Raw genomic sequence first — 20,467 nt, 5'->3', positions numbered from 1 at the left:
CTCCCACTGTGTTCCCACACAGGAGGGGGCTTCACCTTCCACTGTCTTCCCACACAGGAGGGGGCTTCACCTTCCACTGTCTTCCCACACAGGAGGGGGCTTCCTTCTTCCTCTGTCTTCCCACACAGGAGGGGGCTTCACCTTCCACTGTCTTCCCACACAGGAGGGGCCTTCACCTTGTGTGTGCTGCTACTAGGAACATGGTAGTCCTAGTAATTATTGCCTCAGTTTGTGGAGTAGAGGGTACAAGTTACATACTAGAAAAGACAAGTCAAGGATGCTGAGAGATGCTGCCACTAATCTTTTTACTAAAGGGTAATTCCGAGAGTGAAGGTTTCATTCAGAAGTTGTGAGGGCCTTGGAGATGACTAGGCGGAAAAAGCACTTGCTGGGCAAGTCTGAGTGAGGACCAGAGTCCAATACTGACAATCCATGTACAAGGCTCACAATCCATGTACAAGGAGATGCACATAGCACTCCTATGGCGAATGGGAGGAAGAGACAGGCTAGTAACTAAGAAGTTTACACGTCAGTGACCTTGGAGTAGACAATGCAGAAGCAGAATGGACAAACAAATAATAGAGGCCTTGCCTCAAGCAAGGAGGAAGGCAACAAGTTCCCCAAATTGTTTTCTGACCTCCACATGCATGAATGCTGTACACACACACACACACACACACACACACACACACACACACACCCTCTAACTTAGAAAAAACAAAGTTTGTGATTAACCCCAACTTTAGAGATTTTTGTCTTAGGGGAAAAGAGCATAATATGGAATTACAAATGTATCCACAAAGAAATGGACTTCATTTGTAAGACTATGCAGAGAAGTTCAAGCCTAAAGGCCCTTTCAAAACACTGAAGTTGCTGGAGAGATGGCTTGGTGGTTAAGAATGCTTTCTGTTCCACCAGAGGACCTCAGCTTTGTTCCCAGCACCCACATGAGGACTATCACCACCACCTGGAACTCCAGCCTTCAGGGACGCCTTCACACACGCAATACACACACAGACATACATATTTTTCAATAGTGGCAGTATGGCAAAAGACCACTGTTAGGTTACTGTCAGATTACCCGGTGCTACAGGCTAAAATGCAGGCTTGAAGCAGGCATGTGTGAAGCACAGTCCCCCATCAGAACCTGCTTCCCTTGCCTGTGCAGCTCTCCTGTGAAGGAACCGGAATGGATGCATCTGTAAAGCAGCTTATGCCACAGTGAACAGCTGGAAGCAAAGCATCCACAGCAACTAGAGAAGCTAAACAACTGGCTGATGCCAGGGAAAGTCACAGACACCTGAAGTTGTGAAACAGGCAAATCTACAGAAGCCAGAAGTGTCCCAGGGATTGCTCAGAGCTAGAGAGCAGAGAGCGCTTAAGAGAACAAATGAAAGATAACAAGCCTTCTTCTGAGTACTTCTTGAGAGTACTCTCAAGTTGTGACTTGAGTCTCAACATCTACTGGATATACTAAAAAAAAAAAAAACAAAAACAAAAACAAAACAAAAATCGTAAAATAAAATTGCATGAAGAGTATGTTGTGATAATTATGACTCAAAATTATCAAAACTTCACACACTATAAAGAAAAGTCTGCCTGAACTCCTTTCTTCTGCATTGCAATCTTTATCTTAGGACATAAACAAGAAAGTTATCTACATAAACTTTTTACTTCACCTCCCACCTAGTCTCCCCCCCCCCCCCCGCTCCCACTCAGAGGCAGGGAATGCTGACACACAAGCCTGCATCTACAGTCTGTTCAGTCCATGTTCAGATTCATAAAGCTCACAGTGAGATTCCAAAAGTACCCAACATAATCTACCCAGACAAACTTGGGGGCTGATCAAGGTTCTTGTGCACAAACAGCCTCAAGAAAATTTTGCACAATTTACATGGACAGCCGCCTCTCCAACCAAATCATAAAAGATGTGTATTCACTTTTTACAGTTTTTGACATATCTTAATTATGTAAAAGTTATAAAGTACTTACAACAAATGTATCATATGTATACTAAAAGTCTCCTGAATTAAAATCTGGGAAAAGAGCATTTGAAAGGATGTTGATCTCTCTCTGATAGAAGGCACTATATTTGGCTGGTAGGTTTTTCAACTATTAAGTTTGATAAGGTAGTTTTAGTTTGTTATATGACATGAAGCAATTTTACATGCATATTTTAAAAATTAAGCATTAGAAAGAATTTCATATTATGAAATTAATATAACAAAAGGTAGGAGATAAAAACTATATAACAATGGAAGAATTAATAAAATTCAACTAATTAGGTTAAAGAAGTCATATCCCACCTATAAGGAAACCCACTGGCTTATGATCCATTTCTTGAGTATTTCTACTAAGTAAATCTACTAATTGAACCTTATAAGATACTGGTAAACATTAGTATAGAATGTTGCAAGACTGCATAAATATCTTCTCTTGACACATTATAAATAGGACGAACTGTCAAGAGTTTGGAGAATGGAAGTCCCACTCACTCCTATAAGAGTAAGGATTCCTCTCTCCTCTCTCTCTCCCCCCTCTCTCTGTCTCTCTCTCTCTGCCTCTCTCTCCTTCCTCTCTTTAGTTTTCCAAGACAGGGTTTCTCTGTAACAATCCTAGATGTCCTGGAACTCACTCTGTAGACCAGGCTGACCTCAGACTCACAGAGATCCACCTGCCTCTGCCTCCCGAGTGCTGGGATTAAAGGCATGCACCACCACTGCCCAGCTAAGAGTAAGCATTCTTAATGACATCTAAAAGTAATTTTATCTTTCATGGTTATAATAATCATTCATTGACAGATGCCAATTCAGAAACATAATTTAACGGCATACTTGCTTCTATTATGGAAACATTTTAAAATTGGTTAAAAAACTAGTAAAGTCTACACTTCTTTTATCAAGACTACAAATACAAAATGTAATGGTAACAGCTAATTAGAAATAAGCTGATGAGGGTGAAATGCTCTTAAAAATGAAGTCAATCACAGTCAGACTGTAACCATAATATTTATAGAAATGAGGGGAGAATGTTCTTAAGTGGACAGAAGAAAAGCCTGTAGAGCAGCCAATTTATCTATCCTGGTCTCTGGATACAAAGAAAAGAAACATTTCTATCCAATCAAGTAATCAACAAGGTGTTCATCCCAGTCAACAGTATCATCCTGAGAGTTGACCAAAATGCACAGAGACCTGAACCTTACAGGGTTCAGTTTCATATAGGACTGTTTCAAATTTAACATCTGTTTTTATATGAAGCCTTGCTTTTTCTGTATTTAACAACTGTAGTACTATTCTGTACCCTTCTAAAAACTAAGCCACACTTGCCAGTGACCTATACCAGGTAAGGGTTTCTTGTTGTTTGTTTGTTTTTTCTTTTGTAAACTTCAGGTGTGAAATCGCAGGTGCCAGCTGTATTTAAATAGTATCTTCACACCAGGCCTGGTGACATCTACCTTTAATCCTAGCACTTGGGAGGCATAGACAAGCAGATCTCTGTAACTTTGAGGCCAGCCGGATCTATATGGATCTATATAATGAGTTCCAGGTCAACAAGGACTACATTATGAGAGCCTAACTCAATAACATTTTCATTATGAAATAATGTCATATTTTTATCTTATATCAATAAGGGAGAAAACATATACAGAAAAAGATTTTCCCGCTTATCTCTGACCACTTAAATGTTTTACAGGAAAAAAGCAGTGATTAAAAATGACAGGAGTCTAGGAGTGGGCCCTCTCCCTTCCTTACTGATCCATGTGGGTCACTCCCAAAGTTACATATCCTATCAAAAAGGATGACCTTTCTCATAGAGGACCTTTGTTTCCCTAGAGTATATGAGTAACTGTGTTCCCAGCTAGAACCTCCAAAGAAGCTCCCAAAGTAGTTAGAATGAGGATGTATGATTCTAAAAAATTCTTTATTAAAATCTGTTGAATGACTTTATGTCATATATAGAGTAAAATATAAACACTGGATCATCTTGTCCAGGCTACTTCACCTCATCTTACTACTGCAATCTCCCTCTCTAGGAGGACAGCCTCCCTGCTGGTACTAGAACACATTAGACAACTTAGGGCATCTGTTGCTTCCTCTTCCCAGTATGAGCTATGCTTCACCCTGGCTATCTTCATTGAAGTCTCTGCTCAAAAACTACCTCCTTTACAAAACTGCATGGTCACCCTTTCATGTGAAGTCCTTTCTGTCACTGCCCTGTACCCTACTTATGTTTTTAATTAACACTCTTATAACAGAAAAAGATAATAGAACTTGATATGTATTTCCATTTCCAACCCAACCCATTAGACTGACTGGAGACTTGTTTTGCTCACTAATGAAATTCTGTGTCCACTGTAGAGACAAAGGCTCCAAAAGTATCTGGCAAATAAATAAAGGAATTAAAGACCCGTTTGTTTCCAAACTTTTCAAGTATGCATTATGTGTCCAGAGTTTTGTTAAGTTAGTTCTATCTCCTCAGCTGAGCTACCAGAGCATCATTCTCAAGAAACTCAGCAAAATGTAAAGACATAAACATGTAGCATGCTATCATTTGCTAGGAGCACTGTCAATTCACCTAAAGGCTGGGAACACGTTTCCATGCTTTATGAGACAATGCTCTGTAGAGTCTTCACAGCTGAGGAGGGTTTGACAGACAGGCACTTAGGAGACTTTGATTTTTACTGAAATTTCCTGAGGCATCATGCGTACATACACAAGTATGCTCAAGATACATAGGTAAGGAGGAACTATAAAAACAGATACTGATACACAGCAGAAGTACTCCACAAGTAACAGACGCTGCATTATTCCTGTAACTGGTGAGCATCGCCTATAGCATTATAGGCATTATAGTACAATGGCAGTAGGGGAGATAAAATCATGAAACAGAATAGGAGAGACAGTAATCTTAGACATCTTAATATTGGGCAGCACCATGGGATGCTGGGGAGAACATTACAGACTTCTGAAGAAAATTTGATGGAGGAAAGGAACTTAACATGGCTAGAGTTGGGTTGGGAATATGTTTCCAGATGAAACCAGCATATGAAAATTAAATGATACGTAGACTAACAACATTCCACTCTCTCTCAAGATTAGGTCTATGACAACTTGAATCAAATGCATTCCCAGCACCTGGGAGAGACTACAGTCAATGACAGAAGAGAGTGGCAAAGAAGAGAAAACAGCTTTACAATCCATCCCTTTGGAGAACTGGTTTACCAGGAAAAATTTCATTTTATTAGTAAATTTTTGTCTTTCACAACTGTATACATATACACTATTAATTCTGCTTAGACTAACATTAATTTATAACTATGCCAGGTACTATTAGTATTATATTTTCATATAGCTACACATATACTTTAATACTTTTAGGTGACATAGACACTAAAATACATACAAAACATTCCTTACCTGAATCTCTAAAATCATTCTGTTAATTTCATCCTGCTGGCTCTCTATTATCTAAAACACAGCAAATAAATTAGTCTGAATCTTTTCCATTGCTTTAAGAAAGCATCAATACTTCAAGAAAATTCAAGAGAAAAGTTTATATTTAAATGTCTTTATTTTACGAAAACACTCATAGTTAAATGGCCTTTAAATTGCAAGATGATGTGGACTACCCATAAGCAATACTACAAACATTTTCCTGTAATTCTTAATATCTGTAAGGCTTTTATTTACGTTTAAATAATTTATATGTTAAACTGCTATCTTTTTTAAAATCAAAGTAAACTAAATATTTTATAAGCTATTAAATACCACTAAAATTATAAATCACACAGAAAGCTCTAAGATACACATATTCCACAGGACAGATGTGACCTCTGCTCTCAGAGTGTATACTAACCTTACTAGCAGTCGCATTCTGCTCTCTGAGATTATCATTTTCACTTTGAAGTTGTTTTGCATCTAACATGGGAAGGCGGATTCCATCTTCAAGGCATTTTTCTACTTTTTGTTGTAAGCTGTTGTTTAGAAAACCATTTCATGAAGAAATATTTTTAATCAAACAATTAAGATTCATAGAAAATATATAAATAGCTATATATTTTACATAAGTAAGAAAGCCCATAACTAGATAGAGGCTGGTCATCATTTTAGAAATGGCGAATCTGAAGTCGGGGCTGCTAATAGTGTGGCATCCCTATGTCCCATTGAAGTCCATCTCATGAATTGAACTCTGTAATCTAACCCTATTCCTTCCTTCTTTCCTAGATGAGCATTACCTTAAATACTGGTTCACTTACTTAGGATTGTCATGCTGTCTATGACAAAGGAAGCTCTTCTGGCACATTAAAAAATAAGCCAAATTCTTCCAATGCAGTCTCCACCCCACTTAAGGGCAGACCCCAGGCCTAGGGATAGCTAGCAGCACAAAACAAACTCAGTGGTTTTCCTTTAGACTTCCCATCTTATCCCATCTTACTTTGCTTAGCTTGGGCATTTTTTTTTTTTTTTTTTTTAAATCGTATGTGTATGTGTGTGTGTCTGAGTAGGGAAGAAGGAGGAAAGTGTGGGGGGGGGGAATAACCAAAATATACTGTATGCAAAAAAAATTTTAATAAAAAAATAAAGGATAGAGGGAAAGGAGGTGTTAGCCAACAGAATGGAAGATTAGGAATTGGTAAAAAGCAAACCATGTCATTAACAATAACAACCAAAACCAAACAATAATATCTAGAAGTAAAAGAGAATTAGTCTAAAGAGTCGCAACATCTTCCAGGCATGGTAGTTCATAATCAGAATCCTAGTACTTAAGCGGCTGAGACAGAAGGATTGCTGAGAGTTCTAGGCTATACTGGGCTGAATAGTAACTACCAGGCCAGCCGGGGCTACATATGACAAAACCTTGTCTCAAAACAAACAAGCTGCTGATGACTGAAAAAAAAAAAAAAAAAGTTCTCTTATAACCCTGATCTTTAGTTTCTTTTTTTCAAATATTTTAGCAATCTAAAGCCATCTTCAATAAGAAGAAAAGATACTACTTAGGTTTTGGAAAAAGAACTGACAACAGTAGGTGGCTGAATAAGGGCTGTGGATATCTTTATTATTAATGGCATTCATGATCATTTATGTAGTATTGATATAGTATACTTCTTTGTAATACATTGTCAATTGTTGTAAAAAGTATTTACTTTTTCAAACTATAAGTACAACTATATTTTGCCAACTTGATGTATGACACTATGTCCCACATACTGAACAGCATTAGAAGAAGATAAAATGTACTTTAAAAATCAAAATCTTTCTGTCTGGGGAGTTAAGTCAGTCTGTACAAGCCCAAGGACCTGACTTCTAGCCACCAAGTCCATGTTAATAAAGCAAACATGCTTGTCAATCAGCACTGGGGAGGTGGGAACAGGAAGATCCCTGGAGCTCACTGGATAGCTAGCTAGACTACTTAGTTGGCAAGTTTCTGACCACTGAGAGATTCTGAGCTCCAGAGGGATGATACCAGAAGTTGAGCCCCAGCTGTCAGACACATGTACACCCACATGAACATACAGAACCATTAACTTTTAAAGAGGAGCCAACAATAAGGAAGGAATTACCATGTTGCTGCACACCACCCAGCTTTCTTTCATGCATACATTTGGATTATGTGTCAAGGCCCAAAAGTAAGAAAGCTTTTGAAAAGTGAAACTAACTTATACATTATTATATTTTTACATTTTCATTTCTAATGAAAGGTTTTAATTTATGAATTTCTTAAAAATTAAAAAACAAAAGATTAGAAACATATTAAATGTAATAATTCACAGTCACATATACATCTGAAGTTCTTTCAAAATATAAGGAATGTCCTAGAGCCAAGGGAACTTAAATAATACCATTCCTATCCCTCAACATTATGTGATGCCATCAATATAAGTACTGGAGAGTTAAAAATAAACTTTTACCTAAAAGCAAGAGGAATCATCTAAGATATCATCTATATCATTCTCAAGATAAAATTTAAAGTGGAAAATATTTTCTGGAATACATTATACAAACCCTTGCAAATAAAGCATTTGAGACTTAGTGTTCTACAAACCCTAGCAAAAGAGAACATAGAAAATAATATAAACCTGCAAAAGAGAACACAGAAAATAATATAAACCTGCAAAAGCTACAGTGGGCAATACGGCATCCGTAATCTCCTACAAGAGCAACGACGGCTCCGAGGGCCACAGACGACAGCTTCTGCAGTGACAGTGGCCCACAAAACACAACAAAGATAAAGTGTCTAAATTAGTGAAGAACAGAAAGATTTTTAAAGGCTAAAACAGTTGGTATAAATTATGGATTCATTAAAAAAATTAAAGTACAAGAAAGAAAAAAATATTGGTATAAAAATGTAAACTCAAAACTGACAGTTTTGGGAATGAACATCAAGAACAGAAATCAGAGAGTTCACTGTACTTAAATCTAAGATAAAATAGTAAACCAAGTATATTTTAGATTTTAAAAAATAACAATAATAACATGAATATACTAAGCTTCTAGCAAATACACTTATGAAGACTGGACTTCTTGTACTCAATTTTTGCTGTTATATTATGTGACTCTTTTGGATAGTTTGATCTATTCATGGATCTATTCATGGATATTTGATCTATTCATGATTGATAACAATAAGGTTAAAGTTTATAAAAAAGAATATAAACTTATTCATGGAACTGTTTTGTAGGTTTATAATAAAAATTTCCAAGTTTGAGCACAAGCAGAGGAGACCAACAAATGTTAGTCACTGTGTTACCAGGGATTTGGATTTTTAATGAGGGCCTTGGGGTCCAATGAGGGCCTTCAGGGTTCAGACTGGATGCTACAAGATGCAAAAGGCACTCTCTTCTTAGGGTATCTGAGAGCAAGTGAATTCTCTCACACTGCACTGTTCCAAAACAAGTCTCTTTATTCTTCTGCTTCTATTCTAGTTCTCCTGTCCTTATTCTAATTCCCCCTAGCTTCTTTTCTTGTAGCCTAAAACCTCTCTTTCTTACAGAAGTCTTGAAGCTATAAAAAAATATTACAAGAGTTATCTCTCATTGGTCAAAAGCACATTCCTAGGGTAATTGATAAGAAGCTGGCAACGGTTACAGGAGTAAGACTGAAATCAGACCAGGGCAGGGGACAACAGTGCCCAGTGACATACTTTGAGACATAGGTCTACTGTCAGCATACTTGGCAAGCAAAGAGTTAGCATGCTTTTCTTAGGGTGCTTTGTGTTAGCAACCTTGGTTGGACATTTGTGACTCTGACCCTGTGCATAGCTGTAAAGTCAAACTTATGATCTATTTACAAAAAGCCTTTAGTCTAGTTTGAACTTGTTCTGAGGTAAAATCAAGTGAACTGTGTCCAGTTAGTCTGAGAACAAGGAAGAGACCAGGCTTTTAAACATCTACAGTCCTTGTGGGACAAATAGATTTAATTATGAAGCATGTCCTAGCATATTTTCTATGTGTCAAAATTACAAGTAAATCAAAAGTCACCTTCCTGACCACCCTCAGAAATATGTGCCCAGAAGACTGAGCTGTAATGATGAGATTACTTATACACATCACATAAAATCGCACACTACAATGCAGGTACTGGGGAGACACCAAGCTGTTTTAGCAAGTGTGATCAAAAGTTTCCAGAGTGGATGGTCCTGGGTCCTGAAGATCTAGCCTGGACAGGATTAACTGCCATCAGAGAATCACTGCTCTCATGGGTTGACATCTGAATACTAATTGTCTGCTGCAACTTTCATGGCCTCCAACAGATTTTAAAGTGTAAACAGAGGCGAGGAGTACAGGAGGGTCTGGAAAGCTGTCATTCATAGTGAGATGAAAACATAGAGCCCATCAATCCCATCTGGTGTATGCTCTATGAAGGAGCACAGTATATTTTATGTTACTTTTTGCTGTTTAGAATTTTTATCTGTTTTGATTAAAAACAAAAAACCAAACCAAACAAAACAAAAACCTTCAACTGAAGAGTTTCAATGGTATTTTCAGGCTTTAGCTGTTGAGTTGACATTTTTTTTTTTTTGTTCATTCTTTTGCTATTTTCACCTAAAAGTTTTGGCAAGATGCTGGTATAGTGCTTGAAATCATCAAATTACAACCGAATCAACCAGCTTCAGTACAATGATACAGCACATTTCTAAGGTGGACACTACGGTAATAATGAAGTACTGCTTAGTAGAACATTCTTTATGATGATCTGGGCAGGTTAAAGAGCACAAAGGCATGGAAGGTCCCCTCACCTCTGAACGGAAGCCACCAGCTCCTTTTCCTTCTTCTTCTGGCACAGTAGCTGCATTTCTTTGTCTTGACACTGCTTCTTGATCTCCTCAAGCATCTTCTCTGTGTCTATCAAAGTCTCTTGCAAATTCTTGTTTTTTTCTTCAAGAACTTGAAGCTAAAGAAAAATGTTTACAGTTTGAATTGCATGCAATCCTAAATATACTGCCACTAAAATTACTACTCTCTAAGGGTTAAGTAGACTTATCACTTACAGTCACTCTATATTTCATCTAAAGAACTTCCTTCACACCGCCTCTTCCTTTATTTGAAAGAGTTGGGAGAACTGATTATGAAGCAGAAAACTAATATTTAATGGAACACAGAAAGTTCATAATGTAAAAATTTTTTGGAACACAAAATAGTTCATAATGTAAAAAAAAAATTTAAAAAATATATAATTAAGAGTCTCGATGTGAGCCTGCACAGAAAGAATGTGAGTTAGGTGTTCTCCAGTAGGATTAGACCATGTAGCCTGCCTGGCCCTCTACTCACGGATAGAGGGAGGGAGCTGGAGGCAGAACAAAGCACTGTCTATCAGCCGCCATTCCTGTCTTGCCCCTTCACCCTCCAGTAGAGAGAAGAGAGGATAAAGGCTTGAACCCACACCCACCAGAAGAGAGAGAGACCCCACTTGTACCCACTGGAACAAGAGATGGGAAGAAGACAGTGTAAGAACACATATAACAACAGAAAGACTTAATATGACACCACCAGAGTCTAGGAATTCTATGCTAGCATGACATGAATATCCCGATGCAGATGAAACAGAAGAGAATGACCTTAAAAACAACTTCATGAAAATGATAAAGGCCCTCAAAGAAGACATGAGAAAATCCCTTAAAGAAATGATAGAAAAAACAAAACAAAACAAAAAAAAAATGCAAGAAATCACCAAGTCTCTTAAAGAAAGCAAGGAAAGCCAAGAAAAAAACAATCAAACAGAGGAAGGAAACTATTCAAACAGTTCAAGACCTGAAAACTGAAATAGAGACAACAAAGAAAATACCAACTGAGGGAATGCTAGAAATAGAAAAGCTGGGTAAGCGATCAGGAACTACAGACACATGCATAACCAACAGAATACACAAGATCAAAGAGAGAATCTCAGGTGCTGAATATAAGCCAGAGGAAATAGATTTATCCACCAAATAAAATCTTAAATTCAAAAAATGCTTTGACTCCAAAATTTAAGTTGAAGGACAAGTTACTGGGGAAAAGGATTTCTATTTTTGTTTCCACAGAAAATGAAAAGATGTGGATTCCTTCCAGACTATTGTGGTTTGATCACGCCAGACCGCCTGAAACACAGTACAAGCTGATCCTACATTTAAAACAGCTGGACAAAACAGCCCTACAGACTACAGCCAGGATATCTGAATCTTCTTCGAATCCCCCAAGACAGCGCCCCTTACCAGCAGGAAGTAGTTTGGAAAGAACGACGCCCAAATTCCCAAATATTGTGTATAAATGTCTGTTTTCATTTAATTGGACTTTGTTATATAAAATTAAATAAAAAAATCCAAAAGAAAAAAAAAAGAAAAAAAAATCTTAAATTCAACAAATCCTTAAATTAAAATATCCAGGAAATGTGGGATACTGTGAAAAGACCAAACCTAAGACTAATAGGTATAAAAGAAGGCAAAGAAGCCCAGCTCAAAGGTGCAGAAAACATATCCAACAAAATCATAGAAGAAACTTTCCTAATATGAAGGACGTGCCTATGAAAGTACAAGAAGCTTACCAAACACCAAATATACTGGAACAAACAAAAACAAAAACAAAAAAAGAGAAAAGAAAAGAAAAAGAAACCCTTAACACATAATATTCAAAACACCAAACATACAGAATAAAGAAAGAATATTAAGAGCAGCAAAGAAAAAAGGCCAAGAACCATAAAAAAGGGAGAACTATCAAAATTACACCTGACTTCTCCATGGAAACTCTGAAAGCCAGAATGTCCTGGAAAGATGTTCTACAAACACTGAGACACGGATGCCACCCCAGACTACACACTCAGCAAAATTGTGAATCACTATAGATGGAGAAAACAAGATATTCCCTGACAAAACCAGATTTACACAACACATATCCACAAATCCAGCCCTACTGAAAGTTCTGTAAGGAAAACTCCAACAAAAAGAAGTTAGCTATACTCACAAAAGCATAGACAATAGATAATAAAGGGACTAATAGAAGTTATGACCCAATTGGGTTTAACAGACATTTTTAGAATATTCTATCCAAAAACAAAAGAATATACCTTCTTCTCAGCTCCTCATGGAATCTTGTCTAAAATCGACCACACACTGGGCAATAAAGCAATGTTAACAAATACAAAAAAAAAAAAAAAAAATTGGAATACCCCCCTGTATCTTGTCAGACCACCATGCTTTAATGTTAGAATTCAACAACAACACAAATTGGAGAAACCCTACAAACTCATGGGAATTGACGATGCGCAACTGCACCATTCCTGAGTCAAGGAAGAAATAGAAAGAAATTAAAGACTTCCTAGAATTCAATGAGAATGAAGACAGAACATACCCAAACTTGGGATACTTTGAAAGCAGTGCTATGAGGAAAGTTTATAGTAGTAAGTACCCACATGAAGAAACTGAAGAATAGTCACATTAGAGAATTAACAGCACAACTGAAAGGAAATAATTAATGCCAGGAAATAATAAAATGGAGGTGTTAAATCAATTAAGTATAAACAAAGAAAACAATACAAAGAATCAACATAATAAAGAATTGGTTCTTCAAGAAAATCAACAAGATAGACAAACCTTTATCCAAACTAACCAAAAGACAAAGAGAGAACACACAAATTAGCAAAATCAGAAATGAAAAGGGGGACATAACAATGAACACTGAGGAGTTCCAGACAATCTCAAGGTCATACTTTGAAAACCTGTACTCCACAAAATTAAAAAATTTAAAGGAAATGGAGAATTTTATGAATAGATATCACTTACCAAAATTAAATTAAGAACAGATAAGCAATTTAAATAAACCCCCAATGAAATAGAAGCAGTCATCAAAAGTCCCCCAGCCAAAAAGAAGAGAAACATCACCCTTTACAAACAACATAAACCAAACATAATGCTAACCAAACAAATGAAAGACATGTACATCAAGAACTTTGTGTATTTAAAGAAAGAAATTAAAGAAGATACCAGAAAATTGTATGCTCTTCGATAGGTAGGATCAACACAGGAAAAATGGCAATCTTGCCAAAAACAATCTACAGATTCAATGCAATCCCCATCAAAATCCCAGCACAATTCTTCACAGACCTTGAAAGAATAATCCTCAACTTTATATGAAAAAAAAAAAACAAAAAACAAAAGAACCAAGATAGCCAAAACAACTCTGTACAATAAAGGAACTTCCAGAGGCATCACCATCCCTGACTTAAAGCTCTATTACAGAGCTACAGTCATGAAAACAGCTTGGTATTGGCACAAAAATAGACAGGTAAACCAAGGGAATTGAATTGAAATCCTGATATTAACCCACACATCCAAACACCTGATTTTTGACAAAGTAGCTAAAATTATAGTGGAAAAAAAAGAAAGCATCTTCAACAAATGGTGCTTGCATAACTGGATGCTGGCATGTAGAAGATTGCAGAGAGATCCATATCTATTGCCATGCACAAAACTTAAATCTAAATGGATCAAAGACCTGAACATAAATCTAGCAATACTGAACCTCTTACAAGAGAAAGTGGGAGGTACCCTTGAATGAACATAATATGAATGAACATAATACCTGTAGCACAGACACTGAGATAGACAATTAATGGGGCCTCCTGAAACTGAGAAGCTTCTGTAAGGTAGAGGACACAGTCAACAAGACAAAACTACAACCCACAGAGTGAGAAAAGATCTTCACCAACCCCACATCTGACAGAGGACTGATCCCCAAAATACACAAAGCTAGTCACCAAAACACCAAATAATCCAATTAAAAAGTGGGGTACAGAACTAAATAGAGGGGTACAGAACTAAATAGAGAATTCTCAATAGAGGAATCTAAAATGGCTGAAATACACTTAAGAAAGTGTTCCACATCCTTAGCCATCAGGAAAATGCAAATCAAAACAACTCTGAGATACTATCTTACTTCTGTCAGATTGGCTAAAATCAGAAACACCAATGACAGCTTATGGTGGAGAGGATGTGGAGAAAGGGGAACACTCCTCCACTGTTGGTGGGAGTACAAACTTGTAAGGCCACTTTGAAAATCATGGTCCCCTGAAGAGGAAAGGGACAAGATCTCCCAAGCAAATTGGGAGCATGGGGGGATGTATCCCTAGTGCACAAAAGGACTTTGGGAACCCATTCCCCATGGAGGGATACTCCCTTAGCCTAGAGGGCCTAGAGGGCACAGAGGAGGGCCACAAATGACTTGACATTTTGATGATCCCTCATGGAAGGCCTCACCCTCCCTGGGGAGTGGATGGAGGATTGAATGGGGAGGGGTTGTAGGGGGATATAAGAATGGGAGGGAGAGGAAACTGGGATCAATATGTAAAATAAAAATATTAAATAAAAAATATATGCAATTAACATCATAACATAACCATGTCTGGATGCATGACTCTTTACTATTAGGGACATCCAGACTGTTCTTACCTCACTTCATGATTTGATTGCTTTTGAATCTTACACAGTATAACCATACAATATTGCCTATTTATGACTGGCTTCCTTACTATTCTTACTTTATTATAAAATGTTCTCCACGACTATCCATGCTGAAGAATGTGCCAGAATTTCCTTCCTTTATAAGATCCAACATCATTCAATTCTATGTATGCACATACTGTCTATGTGTATCTATTCATCCTTTTGTGAAAACTTTATTGGTACTGTTTTTTATCCTTGTAAATAACGCTGCCATATACAGGGTCTATGAGGCCCATGATTCTTGGTAGTGGCTATACTAACAGGTGTTGGGTATTATTATCCCATGTGTTTTAATCCTTTACTGCTGCCTCTACCTGCTTGTGTAATTTCCTACGATCCTTTAGTGCCTTCCTATATTTAATCTTTTAGTTTTAATTTTAAATATTAACTTTGTCTAAATACATCCTAAAATTATATAAATAATTCTCAACTGAAGATGATTTTTACAAGATGGTTTTCCACAAGAAATTGACAAATATCCATCATTTGCTTTTGCAGTATGATCATCTAGGAGGCAGAGGTTAGAAGGACTAATTACAACAACTACGTATCCTGAAGTGCACAAGGTAGACCACTCAGAGCGGCTGCTCCCCAAATGTTGTTTGAGCCTAGGTTCAGAACCCATGGCTTGGAAGGACTGAGATGACTGGAGTGCATTCATGTTTCAAGAGGCCTTCACCAGGACTGGTAAAGAGATGGAATGAGGTATTAAGAAGGAAACTAGAAGTCAAAAGAGTGAAGAGAGGTTATGGATCACAGTGTATTAAAAAATTAAAACAAGATTAAGAAAGTGAAGAAGATAAACATTTATAAAGACACTTGACAAGTCTCAAACACCCTTGAATCCCAGAGAACATTGAACAAAACTAAAACTAGAGTGAATATGGATATATGATATAGAGTTAACAGCTAGGTTTAGAAACTGCTACCTTCTGAAAACAACATGTTAGGGGCCAAAGAGATGGCTCAGCAAATAAAGGTGTTTTTCAGTACAAGACTGATGGCTGAGTTTGATACCTGAAACCCATGTAATAGTAGAAGAACAGAATCAATTTCACAACATTGTCCTCTGACCTCCATATACACATCACACATATACACAATAAATAAGAAACAGAGTTCAAAATTAGAACTAAGTAAGACAGTAGATTTAATACCATGTAGATCTATTTATTTATTTATTTTGAACAGTTTAGAATCAAATTATACCTTAGGAGCAGTAAATGAGTATGTAATTTTCTAAGTAGCTAAATCTCTAAAACACTCTGCATATTTTCAAAGGTGCATGTTTGAGCACATTACCTGTAGACTCTGACTTTGTACATCATCTAGAGTTGGAAGATCTGCCAGGTACTTTTCCAAGGTCTCAATTCTTCTCTGCTTCTCTTTATTCTGCTCAGATTCCTTCTGGCATTTCTTTTTCAGGCTGTTGATGTATCTATCTCTGGTTTTCAACTAAAGAAAAACATTAATTAATCCCCAATTGTTTTGAGTTACTGAAAATTACAAAATCAGTGTTTCATTCTTTGGGTATCATTGAATTTATCAATGAGTCTCAGATTACAGTAAATATCATCAACTGAGTTAAGATCTGCCTTATTTTATTCTAAGATTCTTTTTCTTTTCCTGAAACCACCATAGATCTGAAATAAAGAATCTAGAGGATATTTGTATTAATCCAGGGGCAGAAATGATCAAATTTTTATTGCCTATACATATACAAATTTGGAAAGGCTAGTCATATCTCTATCATGTAAATAATGTTATGTTAAAATGATTTAATTAGAACCTCATCTCTTCAGAAGGATATTAGGTACCAAGAAAGACATAGAAGCAAAGCTACAAGTAGTTTTTTTTTAATCATCAAACCAAACACTCAGCTCTAGAGGACAGATTCTAATCTCTAATTTTTCCAAAGCTATATCAAAATATTTTACATAAACTGAAAAAAAAGAAGATCAGTTATTTTGTTATTAAAAACTTGCAAACCCAGTAGAACTCACCAAATATTTAGAAACAGATAAGGAGCTATGTCAGCCAATTTACATACTTCAAGCAAGGATATTATTGCATAGTAACGTAAGTGAATTTGTAACACACTTTCTTTCCTAAAACTGCAATATTACGATACCTCACTACTGACGGCTGAGGTATGATGTGAAGTTAATATCTACTGTTGAACAAGATTAGGTAACCTCAGTAAGGCCCCAGTCTGTACAGGTTTAACGTCAGATTTTATGTCCTCATTTGTCTAACTTTAACTCACACATCTCAAATTCAGAAAACACTTTCACAACTAAGATAAATTAAAACAGCAAACAACCCAGTCAATAAACAGGCTAATGAAATGAGTGAACTGGCTATTTTCACAAAATGAAGTATAAATGGATAATCTATGCACATAAGGGAAATGCAAATTTAAGTTACCCTGAGATTAGATCTCACCCTGCTCACAATGGCTCCCATAAAGAAAACAAATTACAGAGCCCCTGGTGAGGATGTGGGGGAAGTGGACAATATGTAAATTATCCCAGCCACTATGGAAATCAGTACAGCAACTACTCATAAAACTAAAAATGGAATTACAATACGACCCAGCCTACACTGCTCCTGAGCATATGCCTCAACGACAGTAAGTCAACACCCAACATGGATACCTGCACATCCATGGTTATTAGGGCATTATTCATAACAGAAAACCTATAGAATCAATCTAGGTGCCAATCAGCATAAGAATGAATGAAGACAATAAGACAATGAGATGTTTGAATAAGAAAACACACGTATCACACACACTTCTTTACCTGTTTTGTGTGTGTGTGTGTGTACGAGAGAGAGAGAGAGAGAGAGAGAGAGAAGGAGAAGGAGGAGAAGAAGAAGAAGAAGAAAAGAAGAAGAAGAAGAAGAAGAAGAAGAAGAAGAAGAAGAAGAAGAAGTTTTTAATTCAGCCATAAAGAATGGAGTTATGTCATTTGAAATAAAATGGATGCAAATGGAGATCATCCCAGTAAGTAAACTAAGCCAGACTCAGAAAGATGATTACTATTTTCTCCCATTTGTGGACCACGGGTCTTTATAGATATATAAAACCACATATGCATGACATGAACTCTACTTATTCAGAGTGGAGGCTCCCTCCAGCTTCACTTTGTTCCCTGTATTGTCAATGAGACCAAGAAAGAAATAATTAGAATAAGGAAAATGAAGGAAATCATTAGAGTAGGCATCTGGCTTTAGAAAGTTTCACTACTAGTTAGTAAAGTAAAGAGGTCTTTAAACCTCTTCTGATAGCATAAGCTTCTTGAAAGTTGGTTTCCATAGCATTGTTTATAGTATGGATGTATACCCTGAAAGGGAACCTGGAACAGGGTTAATGACAAACAAGCATTCTTTGTTGAAGAAAGCTGTTGCTCCACCACAATCTCACACAGCATACCCACCTTTTCCTCCAATTTCTTCTTCTCTTCACTAAATTGGTTTATTCTTTGTTTGAGAAACTCATTGAGCTGTAAAACTTCTTTCTCAGTAGATGCGAGTTTTTGCTCAAGTTCTTCTTGCTGGGGATGGGACAATGACTGCTCCGAAAATGGAGTCTGGACTGAACTGCTCTCATATGGTGGCTATTGAAAAAAATAATAGTAACTAAGTCTTCAGAAGTTTACTTGTCTTGAACATATAAAAACAAAATGGAAAGGGTTACAGTGCAATAAATACCTATAAGCTTTACAGACAGACTGTCCTCAAACTAAATCCTAGTTCTTCTGCTTCCTAGATATAGACCATGATTAAATGAGCATCACTAAGACTTGGTTTACTCATCTAAAAAACAAATAATAAAGCCATATCACAATGTTTAAGTATGCAAGCTCCTAGAACATAACAAAAATTCAATGAAAGGTTGCTAGTATTTGCTTTAAAAGTACACTGAAAAATATGAATAATGTATTAAGCACCTTCATCCTACAGATGTGAAGCTTTTAAGAAAGTAATTAAACACAAACAAAAGACTGGGTGAGGTGATGAATTCCTATAATCCCAACACTCTGAAAACAAAAGAAAGAGGTTTAGAAGACCAGCATGAGTCACAGAGTAAAGGCACTATCTCAAAAAAAAAAAAAAAAAAAAAAAAAGAAAGAAAATTTTCTCCACAGGTGTTAATTTCAACTACTTAAATTCAATCAGCATTAATATACTGGTTCTATAACTAAAAGTAAGATTCAAAAAGTCATGTTTTATGTCCATGGTAGGGTGTGATCATTTACTTATCTAGAATCATGCCAGGTACCATACAAGTGCTCAAAAGTAATCATAGAATGAAATAAACTGTTTTTTCTTTTTCCATTTAGACTATTTGATGGAAATTCTTCTATAGGAAAAAAATGGGCCTCATTGGTGGAAGGGATGAACAGAAAAATAAATATGTTCCTTTAGATGAATCAAGATGAATAAGTGAACCAACAGAGAATCTGCTATTTATTCAACAGATATTTATAAGATACATAACCCCATTGGTCAAGAATGTAAGGCTAATAAACAAGGATACCCCTTGGAAAAGGGTCCAAGAAAAACAAACAAAACTAAACTGGCTAAGATGGCAACAGATGCAATAGTTAGGGGAATGTGGAAGGAAGTGACTTTGAACAAGGTCTTAAAACACTAGTGCTTTGCCAAAAGCTAGGTATTCATTCCATTTGTAAATAATATATGTCATGTGCAGGAATATTTCAGTGTTGCAGACTCTGGCACTAGCTTTTAAAAATTCAAATGTTAAAGGAGAAGTCCTAGATAATTATAGCAGCACAGGAAACAATAAAATGAGGTGACCAAATAAAGGTCACATAAAAGTACTGGACAAGAGGGAAATGAAGATAACATTGGGAAAATGAATAAATGGGCTTTAGTGGGATAGTAACTTTTGAAACAAATTTCCTTAAAAATAGGTGGATTCTGCTATGGTGGTTGATTTTTGTCAACTTGACACAAACCTAGATATATGGATACTGGACTTAAGATTAATTGCAAATATGAATGTTCTAGGGCAAACACTAAAGTTATTTAAAAAAGGAAAATATTGATATGTTTAACAAAAACATGCAGATACAAAACAATAATAGATAATATTTACCCATGTAGCTATTAAATCAACTGCACCCAAGATGACTATGAACATCCCTGGTTTAAGTGCACCAACTAAAACACAGAGACTGTCAGAGTAGAACAAAGAACAAGATCCCTATGTATCTTCCATGAGAAACTTTTATTAATGATACAAATCAGTCTTAAACAGTATAAAAGAATAACAAAATACTACAGGCTAGGTAACAGAATTGCAAGAAAATACATCAACTATAGTCACTGGAGACTTTCAACAGCTTTGGGAATGACCAGCCACAGGAGGCAAATTATCAATGAAGAAACACTTGCTCTCACAGCCCATTGGACAGCCAGATGAAGTGACATCTGCAGAATACTAATTCCTCAACTGCACCACATACTT

The 20,467-nt window shown here is 36.5% G+C and overlaps 1 protein-coding gene across 4 annotated transcripts in view; it reads right to left on the bottom strand.

The window, feature by feature from the left end:
• Positions 1–20,467, bottom strand: part of Cep85l (centrosomal protein 85 like) — a 99,874-nt gene that overhangs the window by 8,147 nt on the left and 71,260 nt on the right. For all 4 annotated transcript variants that reach the window (XM_051175517.1, XM_051175514.1, XM_051175515.1 and 1 more), the window contains exons 6-10: positions 18,411–18,590; positions 16,273–16,425; positions 10,237–10,391; positions 5,857–5,974; positions 5,418–5,468 (exon numbers count right to left, since the gene is read on the bottom strand). In XM_051175517.1, the coding sequence (XP_051031474.1) occupies positions 5,418–5,468; positions 5,857–5,974; positions 10,237–10,391; positions 16,273–16,425; positions 18,411–18,590 (657 nt within the window). The remainder of the gene's footprint in view (positions 1–5,417; positions 5,469–5,856; positions 5,975–10,236; positions 10,392–16,272; positions 16,426–18,410; positions 18,591–20,467) is intronic.

The sequence above is a fragment of the Phodopus roborovskii genome, unplaced genomic scaffold (assembly GCF_943737965.1).
Source record: "Phodopus roborovskii unplaced genomic scaffold, PHOROB, whole genome shotgun sequence".
Classification (NCBI taxonomy): Eukaryota; Metazoa; Chordata; class Mammalia; order Rodentia; family Cricetidae; genus Phodopus; species Phodopus roborovskii.
Note: the sequence above shows the minus strand (reverse complement) of the source record. Positions and strands in the feature narration are given on the sequence as shown.